Here is a 12,843-nt window from a genome sequence, read left to right on the forward strand (position 1 = left end):
GCTATGAACCCCACACATTATTCTAACCACTTGCTTTTGAGCAGTGAATACTTTTTGTCTAAATGTTGAGTTACCCCAAAATATTATTCCGTATGACATCTGAGAGTGAAAGTACGCAAATTATGTTAGCTTACTAATTTCTATATCCTCAAAATTGGCAATTATTCTGATTGCAAAAGTTGCTGAACCTAGTCGCTTTAGAAGACCCAAAATATGAATTTTCCAATTAAGAGTCTCATCTACACTCCTGGAAATGGAAAAAAGAACACATTGACACCGGTGTGTCAAACCCACCATACTTGCTCCGGACACTGCGAGAGGGCTGTACAAGCAATGATCACACGCACGGCACAGCGGACATACCAGGAACCGCGGTGTTGGCCGTCGAATGGCGCTAGCTGCGCAGCATTTGTGCACCGCCGCCGTCAGTGTCAACCAGTTTGCCGTGGCATACGGAGCTCCATCGCAGTCTTTAACACTGGTAGCATGCCGCGACAGCGTGGACGTGAACCGTATGTGCAGTTGACGGACTTTGAGCGAGGGCGTATAGTGGGCATGCGGGAGGCCGGGTGGACGTACCGCCGAATTGCTCAACACGTGGGGCGTGAGGTCTCCACAGTACATCGATGTTGTCGCCAGTGGTCGGCGGAAGGTGCACGTGCTCGTCGACCTGGGACCGGACCGCAGCGACGCACGGATGCACGCCAAGACCGTAGGATCCTACGCAGTGCCGTAGGGGACCGCACCGCCACTTCCCAGCAAATTAGGGACACTGTTGCTCCTGGGGTATCGGCGAGGACCATTCGCAACCGTCTCCATGAAGCTGGGCTACGGTCCCGCACACCGTTAGGCCGTCTTCCGCTCACGCCCCAACATCGTGCAGCCCGCCTCCAGTGGTGTCGCGACAGGCGTGAATGGAGGGACGAATGGAGACGTGTTGTCTTCAGCGATGAGAGTCGCTTCTGCCTTGGTGCCAATGATGGTCGTATGCGTGTTCGGCGCCGTGCAGGTGAGCGCCACAATCAGGACTGCATACGACCGAGGTACACAGGGCCAACACCCGGCATCATGGTGTGGGGAGCGATCTCCTACACTGGCCGTACACCACTGGTGATCGTCGAGGGGACACTGAATAGTGCACGGTACATCCAAACCGTCATCGAACCCATCGTTCTACCATTCCTAGACCGGCAAGGGAACTTGCTGTTCCTACAGGACAATGCACGTCCGCACGTATCCCGTGCCACCCAACGTGCTCTAGAAGGTGTAAGTCAACTACCCTGGCCAGCAAGACCTCCGGATCTGTCCCCCATTGAGCATGTTTGGGACTGGATGAAGCGTCGTCTCACGCGGTCTGCACGTCCAGCACGAACGCTGGTCCAACTGAGGCGCCAGGTGGAAATGGCATGGCAAGCCGTTCCACAGGACTACATCCTGCATCTCTACGATCGTCTCCATGGGAGAATAGCAGCCTGCATTGCTGCGAAAGGTGGATATACACTGTACTAGTGCCGACATTGTGCATGCTCTGTTGCCTGTGTCTATGTGCCTGTGGTTCTGTCAGTGTGATCATGTGATGTATCTGACCCCAGGAATGTGTCAATAAAGTTTCCCCTTCCTGGGACAATGAATTCACAGTGTTCTTATTTCAATTTCCAGGAGTGTATATGTACACCCAAAATCTTAGTATGCTCTACCCTGTCTACTGATTTCTGTTGATGTGTTATATTTATTGAAGGAACTGTACTTTTTACAGCAGAAAATTGGATGTTCTGTGTTTTTTCAAAGTTTAGAGCAAGCCCATTTGCAGAAAACCAATTAATGACAAACAGTGTCAGTTCAGCTTCCTGTTTCAGATAGGACGGGAGGTCGTTCACAAATATCAAGAACAGAAGGGGACCCATGATTGAACCCTGTGGAACACCTAATGTAATTTCACGTCAGTTAGATGAAGTGGCAAACTTATTTAAATCATTTGACCCATATAAGGAAACTTTTTGCTCCCTGTTCTGTAGGTATGACTTAAACCACTCATATGCTATTCCATTTATACCATAGAATTGTAATTTCTGTAACAATGTCATGGTTCACACAATTAAATGCTTTGGACAAGTCACAGAAAATTTCTATTGGTGACATTTTACTATTTAAAGAGAATATTATGTGGACAGAGAAATTGTATATTTCTGCCTCAGTGGAACAGCATTTTTGAAATCCGAACTGTGATTTACAAAGTATCCCATTACTTTTGAGAAGGCTAACCACTCGAGTACACTACTTTCTCGTAGATTTTTGAAAATGCTGTAAGCAAGGATACTGGATAGTAATTATCGACATCTGTGGTGTCCACCTTTTTGCAGAGAGGCCTGACAATGGCATATTTTAACCTGTTGGGGAAAATATCTTGAGTTGGTGATGCATTACATATGTGACTCAGAACATCAGCTATAATTGCTCCACATTTTTTTAATATCTTATTAGAGATGTCATCTACTCCAACAGAACATTTATTTTTCAAAAGATTTAATAATTTTACTTATTTCACAAGAGGTTTGTAGGTGAAGCTTAATCTGACTAATTTTTTCAAAACAGGCTCTTCCATATACTGCCTGGCTTTTTCTTTTGAACTGTTCTCACCAATTTTTTCTCCTACACTTAAGAAATGGTTATTAAATACATTAGCTACTTGTGTACTGTTGGTTATGATGGTCTCGTTCTCTTTAATAGTACTACTACCCACCCCAGTGGTTACTTTTCCTCTCTCCCGTCTAACAACACTCCACATTGATTTTATTTTATTGCTGGAGTTGTTAATTTTTTCTCTAACATACATATTTCTTGTTTTCCTTACAACTTTTCTGAGTATGTTACAATAATTTTTGTTGTGTGTATCTCATAACAATTGAGCCTTTGCAGTCTATTTTGAAGAGGTGCATACGTGGTCAGTATCCAAATCCACCGGAACTTGCCACTGTTTTGCAGGAAGAATGGTATAAGATTTCCTGGAGAACCATACAGGACCTGCATTTGTCCATTCTGAGATGACTGAAAGCCATTTTGAATGCAATTAGGTATCCTACACTGTATTACGCTTGGTAACATGTTATGTTTTTGGTGTTTCCACGTTTCTGTCCACCCTTGTATAATGGCTGGAAAGCAGTAGTAGTCAGATGTCCAATTCTTTTATATTTGTATCATTATTTAAAAGTCATTCTAAAATTCAGTAGTCTTCAGTAGATGGTCATGTGGTTATATTACATACAGAGATTAGGAGTAACACATGTTAGATTGTTTGCGGCTGATGCTGTCTTTTTCCATCTTGCTAATTACGTGAGTACTAAAAGGAATCTGCTAAACTTCAGTGACACTAGAAACCACACGAATCTAAAAGCTACAAATTCAACTAAATTCTTAAGGATTACAATCACAAATAACTTAAACTGGAACGGACACATAGATAATATTGTGGGTAAAGCAAACCAAAGACTGCGATTTATTGGCAGAACAATTTGAAAATGCAACAGGTCTACTAAAAGGAGTGCTTACACCACGTGTGTCCACCATCTTCTAGAGCATTCCAGTGCAATGTGGGGTCCACATCAGGCAGGACTGATGGTTAACATCAGGAAAGTTGAAAGAAGGGCAGCTTATTTTGTATTATCATGAAATATGGCATGGGGAGCCACGGATATGTTACATGAGGTTGGGGTGGCAATAATTAAAACAAAGGAATTTTTTATTCTGGCATGATCTTCTCATGAAATTTCGATCACCAACTTTCTCCTCAGCGTGTGAAAATATTTTGTTGCCACCCACCTACATAGTGACAAATGATCATCTTAATAAAATAAGAGAAATCAGAACTTGCACAGGAAGATTTAAGTATTCACGTTAACTGCACACTGTTAGAGAGGAGAATATAAGAGAAATAGCTTGAAGGTGGTTTGGTGAACCCTCTTCCAGGCATTTAATTGTGAATTGCAGACTAATTACGCAGATATGTAGTGCCACTGCATTTCAGTGCTGTTTGGATATTGCACTTTCCACCATGATTGACAAAATGAAACTTATATTACTTTGTCCTGTATTTTTCCATGGGTAAAATGTACAGAACAACATAAAATTTTTAAATACCTTTTAAGTCAATGACAAAATAAATTTCATCAAAAATTCCCAAAATGTTGGTGATTTATGCTATCCTTTAAAAATTTATACATGTGTAAAAGAAACGAAACTTTATATGAGTTACTTGTATTAAATTAACCTAAAATATTGATTATTACATGTAAAGACACACTATGTGTAATATACAAACACAGTTTAATATGGATAAAATGATTTAAATGTTTTTCTGGGATTGTGACTTCATTCAGACATGGCATTTACAAAAAAAAAACCATGACACAGATCTTCATTACTTTCCAATGAACATCTTTTACTTAGGTTGTGAGGATGGACAGCACAGTTCACACAGCTTTATATGACATGACAATAGCTTTTCTGAAATGCTCCCAACTTCTGCCCTTACAACATTTCTCTTATAAATTTTTAGGCCTGTTTTTGATAAATGATAATGATAACTGACTTAGAAAAGTGTAATGTCACCTTCTTTCAGTATTCTGGTGTTGGACAGAATTTACATCGCTTGTGATATGCTATGAAGCAGATTCCTTAAAGCAGCGCGATTTGATAGAGCGGTCTGCCTGGCAGTTGTTTAGCAGTCTTTGAATGATGTAGTTTTTCACCAAACCATTAAATTCCTTTTTTTAGTAGAAATCAGAGCTCTCTGGACTCTCATCAGTTACGAATGGGTGCACAAAATCAACATGGAGGGATAACTGAAGGAGAATACAATCATCTGTACAGTGACTTGAGAAACGATAAAGATAAATTTTGGAATTACTTCAGGATGAGTTCTGTGCCATTTTATTATACAGTGTCATCAGTTTCAAGTCGATTACAAAAACAAAACAAAACAAAAATTCGGAATGGCTATTACCAGTGAAGAGAAACCTATGGTCACCATCAACAAATACACATTAAGTTTACAGAACACTTTTTACCACCAGCAATTAGTTTGTTACACATCACCATAGCTTACAATTCGCTACATAGGTGACAGGATGTTGGAATAATTGTTGAAGTTTTTGTAAACTTCGAGGTTTTTAAATGACTCTTTCAACTTGGAATCTTCTAGTCCATAACAAGACAAGATAGAATGTGCACTGAAATGCAATTCTTCCAATAGAATCTGTTTTTTTTTTAAATTTTTTTTTTAATTTTAGCTCTCAACTGAGCTTCGTGTGATAGTTTCCACATCATGGGGGGCAAACTCTGTACAAAATGATAAGTGTCATCTTGCATCTCTGAATTTGACATTTGTTTGTCAACAAGCTTCAGCTTTCGTTTTTCTGTGTTCAAGAACTCCATATTTGTCTCTTATGATTGTCTGTGTATGGGGAGAGTGAGTGTGGAGGCATTGAAATGCTGCTTTCTAAATTTTTTGACAGCTTTTAAGAATTGGCTTCTAATGACAACAAGTTGTTCTCGTCATTTCTCTGTCATGTTCTCTGTGTACATTTAACAACAACTGTTCACATCATTGTGTTCAGATGGGGTTATGTTTTTGCAAGAAATACTTTTCATCTGCTACGAAGTCATGAAGTCTTTCAAAAACTTAAGTTCTTCATACCAAGACAAATTTGATTGAAAAGCTAGCAAGTCACCTTGTTTGTAGAATAATCTACTTGAGACTTTCAGTTATGAGTGGAACATGTCATGTAAGTACTTTCACTTAGTCTTCACCATCTCATTTGGAAATACAGACGTGAATACATGCATAAATAATCAAGTAGACTTTATATTGATTACAATATTTTTTTTTTTTTGCACCTAGCACATTAATTGCAGATCTTACAATGATCCTTCATATAATTCTTTTTTAGATGTTTGTTGTTAGACTGTCTTTTGATGCTCTGTCAGTCATTTCAGATGGCTCTAACTCTTGCTTTACTAGCTGTAACCAACACTAACTGCAGATTAATAGCAACTAACACCAAAGATTACAGTAAGCAGTCAAATGGTAGGACACTGAGGAGTCAAATTCTTAGAAAGACATGGTTATCCTGTTGACTACAACATTTAACAAAATATTGAATGAATAGAACTATCAGGGAAGTTTGAAAATGGTATCAAATCAATTCGCAGGAAAGAAGATGTAGCATCTCCAGATAACTATCAACTGATTTCACTTATACCTATAAGATAAACAGTAATAGAATCCTGCAAGTATAAACAGATGAGCCAACACTTTAATAATATGCTTAATCCCTCACAACATTGGTACAGGTCTCAGTTGAAAGCATAGTAGGGAAAGTATACAATTTTTTTGAAAATGGAGAAATAGTGTAGCAGTGTTAGCTTCAAGGAATCATTTGATATGGTTTGCTACACATCTTATTAAAAAAAACTCCACTGTTATGGAACAGGAGATAACATTCTGCATCTAATGCAGTCTTTCTTAGGCAGTAGTAAATATAAACAGTCAAAAGTGAGACAGTGTACCAGTTACCAAGGCCAGATCTTTTCCCCACACCTTTATTTACATGAATGATCCACTAAACATGAGCTGTAAAATCTATACCTTAAAAGTTATGTGCATTTGTTCAGTAAAAGAGATGTGCGTTTCACATAGTGAAGATGAGCAAGAGCTCATATCTCTGAAGGTATGCATTTTACAGCACATGATTACTAAGACTTTTTTGCTTCTAGTCTTAAGTACTTTCAACTGTGTGTGTTTACGCCATTAATTATTATACACCCAGTACGCATAAGAGAATACTAGGGACACGTTGTACCAATCTTTAGGAAGTGCAACAGTATATGGTAGTAGTGACAGAGTGATGGAAATGCACCACAAAGAAAGTCGCAATAAAACTGAATACATTATATTCAATCTGAATACTCCCATATATGGCAATAAAACAGTCAAGCACTAGGACTTCATGTAGCCCAAAACCTTGGTTGGGATACTTGCACAAAATATTTTGGTGCAGACTAGCCTGTGTGATCTATCTGCCATAACGATTGAGGAGCTTCGCCAGTAGATAACTCTCATTATATGCACACATTCACTGTGACCTGACTTCTGTAAGTGGTATTATGGTGAAATTCCGTAGGCTCAAAATTAGTGCTTAAATGGAAAAAAGGAAGTTATCATGTATATTGCAGCACTTGACACATGTCACTATAACAGCAATTATTTTAAAGGATGGAATAAAGTGACAGTATCTGACCCAAATATCCATAACTCCACTATCTTTGTTAAAGAGAATGTAAGGAAGTATGATCTAAGGAGGCCCGTTATGACAACACAAGAACTGGCTATAAATTTAACAATTTGTGTGCTATGCTGGCAAATACCCATAACCACTATACATATCTTGATCTTATCCACATCTACAAATTATCTGAAAATGCCTACAAAATGCTCACAAATGAACTTCAAAATAGTACCACAAAAGGAATGAAAAGTAAGTTACTTTGCTAAGGAATTCTATGAGTATCTAATGACTCAACTACATTTTCCATGCTACTGAAGTATAAATAAACAACAGGCAGTATTATCGGTATTATATTACCATAATTCATGTAGTGTATCTAATTTGTATTATTCTTTGTACCTATTATCACTTACCTAATTATTTGATTATTTAGTGGACAACACTAATTCCATGTAAAAATGTTTCAAGATGAATAAAGTATGTCACTCTTGATCAGCAATAAATATTCATGATGCATCATGTTTCATTTGCGTGTCAAATCCTCTTTTTTTGCCTTAACTTCTAATTTCCTATTTTCTAACCATACAAAAATTGATACATCCAATCAAATCAAGCAATCAACCAACATAGTTTCCCAGCATATGCCAGCTAATTTGTAAGGCTATGAACTTATGATTATGCTTTTTCCTGTGTTCTTATCAGAGGTTGACGTTGACCCCACAATGTGCAAGAAAGTTCTTTGACCTCAACCTCCACTAAGGACAAAGGAAAAAGCAGTGGTTTGTTGACTATGTAAACAAGAGGCAAAAGCACCGTAGCCAAATTGTAAATAAATTTTATAATGAAACACTGTTTTTGTTCTATAAATACCATGTAGTGAATTATTGGGTGCCACATTTCCAGAAGAACCACAGAAAATGCTTTACAAATAAAAGCAAAATGCTTCTGGTAAAAAAATACTCTTTAACCAAAACAAGATTAAGACAGAAAAACCAATAATAATTTATCCTAAAACATTGTACCACTCTGTCACAGACTCCTTTTCATAACCCGTTCCGTACGATGCAGTGTGAATTTTCATAGTACATTTAAAATTGACTGAAACAAAGTGATGGAGAACAGTTTATTACCTACACTTTTCTCTTAATGTGATCAGATTGCCCAATGTGATAAATATATCTTCTACTTGACAACCACAGTCTCTAATAACAAAATAAATGCTTTTTTAAATGATTCATGGTACACGATGAAAATGGCTCACCATTGTTATCTAATGTGGTAGTTGAGTAAAATACAAATGCATTTCAGCTTTCCAGCAGTCATACCTTCCTTTTTGGTTTTCAACATTATTTACACCTACAATTGTCTTTGCTTTTTAATCATTATTTTTGGGCTATCTGATACCTCCTTTATGTTAAGTAATCTGGAACTTTAACCTTAAAGACAATGTTTCTTCATTATTTATTACATTTCATCCTACTATTACTCCAAGGTAGTGTATCGTGGTCAAGTAGTATTACATTTACTGTACTTATCAATACTAAGTTAAGTATCATATTCAATACCAGTCATGTATTTTACTTGCACATTGTGTGCACTGACTAATTTGTGTGTTCATATGTTTATTTACTGTTGCATGAACTTTAATTCAACTTTATTTGTTTATGCAACATTTAACTAATTATTCAATTCTTTTATGAAAATTATTAGTTCAAAGAATATTCTTATTGCTGTCAATAGTTCTGGAATCATATCTTAACATTCACTCACATCATAAGTTGGACAAGCAAAAGAACACACTTCATACACAAACATTGCAATTACAACAATAACAAAATATTCAAAGTAATGAAGTTCTAATCAAAAACATTTGGTGAAAGTATTGTTAAAGACTGTCTCAAAATATAATTTCTCATGAAATTTTAACATATTTTACAGTCAGATTATAATGACAAATAATCCATAATGTGCTGTAAACCATGTTACATGTAATTTTTGCAAAACTTAAAATTTTAATTGCAATTATGTTAATATAATCTTTTAAGTAATGTAAAATCATACATACAGTTACAGAAAAGTATTTCAGATGGCGTGGCAGAGACCACAGGGTGGCAGTTATGGAGCAGCCTTCGTAGGGCAATATTTGTGAGATCATTTTTAGAGTTAAATTTGTTCCAGGCAGTAAAATGTTTCTTCGTGAAAACTGATATAAACTTTTTTCCTGGTTTTATTAATATATTGAAAATTAAAAGCGAACATCATGAGTATATTATTTAATAGTTAGTGCTATCATTATGTTCCAACATGCAAGTATTGTGTCTAGTTACAAGTGTTCCTATTGCAGTGAATTACAATTGACAAGTCATCACACAATGCCAATGTAGTAAATTCATAGTTAAGTTCAATCAAATTCAACAGAACTGTTAAAATAGATAGAGTTTTAGTATTATTCTGGTTCTTTTCCACAATTTTCCTTTCTCACTGTATATAGCATCCAATGAAAGACCCTCAGATTCCAAATTCTCAAGTATTTTGTTCATGATGGTCCTATACACAAACTAGGTTTAAGACCCTCACATTATTAGTTTATAGTTATAGCTGTATTGTGTGTCTTGTATTTTAGGGACTTGTGTAAGAATATAACTGTATAATTATTGGGAACAGCAGGAGGCATGCCTTACCTTCGCATCAGGACTGCTAATGGGAGAGCAGCAGTGAGGGGATGGTAGTACTGCCTCCTAACCTATGTTTTGTGCTTATACGAAAGCATACGTGTGACATGCTGAAATATTTGCAGTGCTCTGAGAAAAATGAATATCTTCAAACTTGTGCCCATTTTCTCTGCTGCTGAGCAGCACCAGTAAAAAGGGTCGACATATCATGGCTAAATATATGTTCTGAACTGATGAAGTACCCAGATTGTCAGCTACCAAATCTACTTTAAAGTTTCTCACATATGATGACCTCTTGGAGATACTGCTACTCTTGTTGCAATAATGTTTGAAAGGACACAAACAAGAAAAATGCAGCAAATGAATAACAAGAGCCCCATACTTTGTGTAGGTTTTTCCTTAAGTTAGATACTTTTTTAACTATAAGAAGTACCAGCATTTTGTTCACATAGCTCAGTGCACAGACTGGAAATGTCTATATTTGATTCTCAGTTTGGCATGCTACTTTACTGTGCAACTAGCTGATTATACTGTCATACGATCTAATATAAAACAGAATATTTTATTCAGGAAACCTTTTTCCTTGACCCATTAACAGTGAGGTCCCAGAACACAATGCTAAAATTTGTTTTCATCTCATTGTTTTGAAGCCCCATGCACGTTGTTGTTGTTGTTGTTGTTGTTTTCATTAAAAGGAAAAATTGCAAATGTTTTAATAATTTTGGGGAGGCTAGAATTAAAATTTTAAAGGTCCTGTATTAAATTTGAAGTTCTTATGCATCAGAAAGATTAGTTAAAAACCAGGGAATTATGAAAATTATTACTTACTGGTTGTCTGGTGGGCTGTAAACACTCGTGGTACTACCTCCAACGATGGGTGACATTGATGTATGCATGATCAGATCTGATGGTATCTGTAAAACATAGATGATTATCTATTTGGAAACTTATATTCTTCCAGTGTAATGAGGTAGTTTATTAATGATTTGTAACATATATGGATAAATAAAATGGAAGTGTACATTTTATATGAGAGAACCTACAGCCTGTTATGCAGCTGTCATTTGCCATGGAACAGATCACCTCCAGAGGGCTTCATAAAATGCATCTGTATATTTTTCCTCCTTTTTTTCCTCACCATTTATTCCATCTAATGAAGGGTCAACTTTTTCAAGATTAGACAGATTTTATTTTATTATTAAACTCTGTGGTCTGATGTCCTTTATGACATCACAGTCATCAAGGTAACCTGATGGAGGGAAGCTGTATGCACTATATCTCTAAGAATCATGGTAGGCCTCATTCTGTGTTGCCATATTTTAACTGTTTGTGTATCATATTCTCTGAGGTTGAATCTGGACACTAGCTAAGTATTTGCCAAAATAACCAGTATTTGCATAAATCAACATGCAAAACCACCTACAAACTGCACTCGAGGTGGCCACTGTACCAGCTCACAGTTGAATGGCTGCACAGATTCAATCCGAGCCTGGCTCATGTCCCTGCCATTTGTGCAAGCTAGCATACTGCCTGTTAATGCCATACATGGAGGTCATCTTTTGTTATGTAACAAGTATCTTAAACATTTTTCTCCTTTTCCCTTTCTTCTACAAACTTCAGTACATCATGAACAACAAATTTTTGCACGGCCATGATTTCCCTCATTCGAAATACAAAGCTGTTGCTTTTGATGATAGAGCTCCAAGAGAATACACATGGTATGTTGCTAAGACAGCAACAACTATTTCTCAGCAGCCCACAGAGATGCATAGTCATCTGAACAATGGACCACCACCTATGTACAAAGACTCATTCTCTTTGGTTCTCATGCTGGTTCAGACACACAGCTAACCTGGGATTCCAGAGGCTAGCAGTATTTAGTGAGATGGTGCAGTGATTAGGACACTGGATGTTCATTTGGGAGAAGTGGGTTGAATCCTCTGTCTAATGAACAATTTACATAGTTTCCCAAAATCACTTAGAGTAAATGCTAGTGTGGTTCTTTAACACATGTTTACACATGTGAGGAAAGTAGCTCAAGAGCTGCTCAAGCATGAGCCATCTGCTGCTGATTGTTCCAATGAGCACAATAGTATGCATGGGCCAAAGGGGATGGGATGGCCCTGCTGCACACTTAAAAGTGTCTACCTGCTCATGACAAATGTAGCTCTCAGAATGCTCAGATGAGGCTATCTGCATCAGTTTCTTCCCCAAGTGGCTCGTGGGCCACTTGTTAGTGACAAGCTTTCTAGTGCATATGCTCCTTTAAAAAGGGACATGGCCTCTTTCACTGCCCAACAAAAAAATTGATTCCTTCACTTTATGAGCCAAATTTTACTAATCCTGCACTGACCAAAATGAATGTGAGACAGAAATATTTTATTATCTCTAGTTTCTATGACGTACAATATGTGGAAGTACTAAGGTTAAGAGAAAGCAATACATTTTAATTAGGGATGACAGTGACATTGAAAATCCAGTTGACTTTTTTTTCATGATAGTTACATTCTAAGCACCCTAAACTGATGGAAGAATACCAATCAGTTGGTTGGGTCAAGATAATTATATGGTGGCTTTATGAGATCATTGTGTTTTGGCTTGCCTCTTTGAGTGAGTTCCAGAGCATTCCTATACACAGTCCAGCAATAATCCACAAGAGCTGCTTCATTCCCATAGCAGTGATACATTTTTTCCATTACAGAAATATTCTGATGTAATTTTTCTCCATGTTCATCGCTGTCAATTCTACAATTAAGAGGAGAAAAAGGCTAGATATGAGTGGAGAAATTTGATTTTAAGAGGCATGTTGCATCCAAGTTAATGGTATTTTTGCAGAGGTACTGTCATCAACTGACTGTAGTTTTGATCTCTTTTGCTGCCTATAAATC

At 37.2% G+C, this 12,843-nt stretch overlaps 1 protein-coding gene across 5 annotated transcripts in view; it reads right to left on the reverse strand.

Moving 5' to 3' along the window:
- The window catches only part of LOC124722065 (transcription factor CP2), an 881,222-nt gene that overhangs the window by 149,750 nt on the left and 718,629 nt on the right, over positions 1 to 12,843 (reverse strand). For all 5 annotated transcript variants that reach the window (XM_047247263.1, XM_047247260.1, XM_047247261.1 and 2 more), the window contains one exon: positions 10,784 to 10,869. In XM_047247263.1, coding sequence (XP_047103219.1) covers positions 10,784 to 10,869 — 86 coding nt within the window. The remainder of the gene's footprint in view (positions 1 to 10,783; positions 10,870 to 12,843) is intronic.

The sequence above is a fragment of the Schistocerca piceifrons genome, chromosome X (assembly GCF_021461385.2).
Source record: "Schistocerca piceifrons isolate TAMUIC-IGC-003096 chromosome X, iqSchPice1.1, whole genome shotgun sequence".
In the NCBI taxonomy this organism is placed as follows: domain Eukaryota; kingdom Metazoa; phylum Arthropoda; class Insecta; order Orthoptera; family Acrididae; genus Schistocerca; species Schistocerca piceifrons.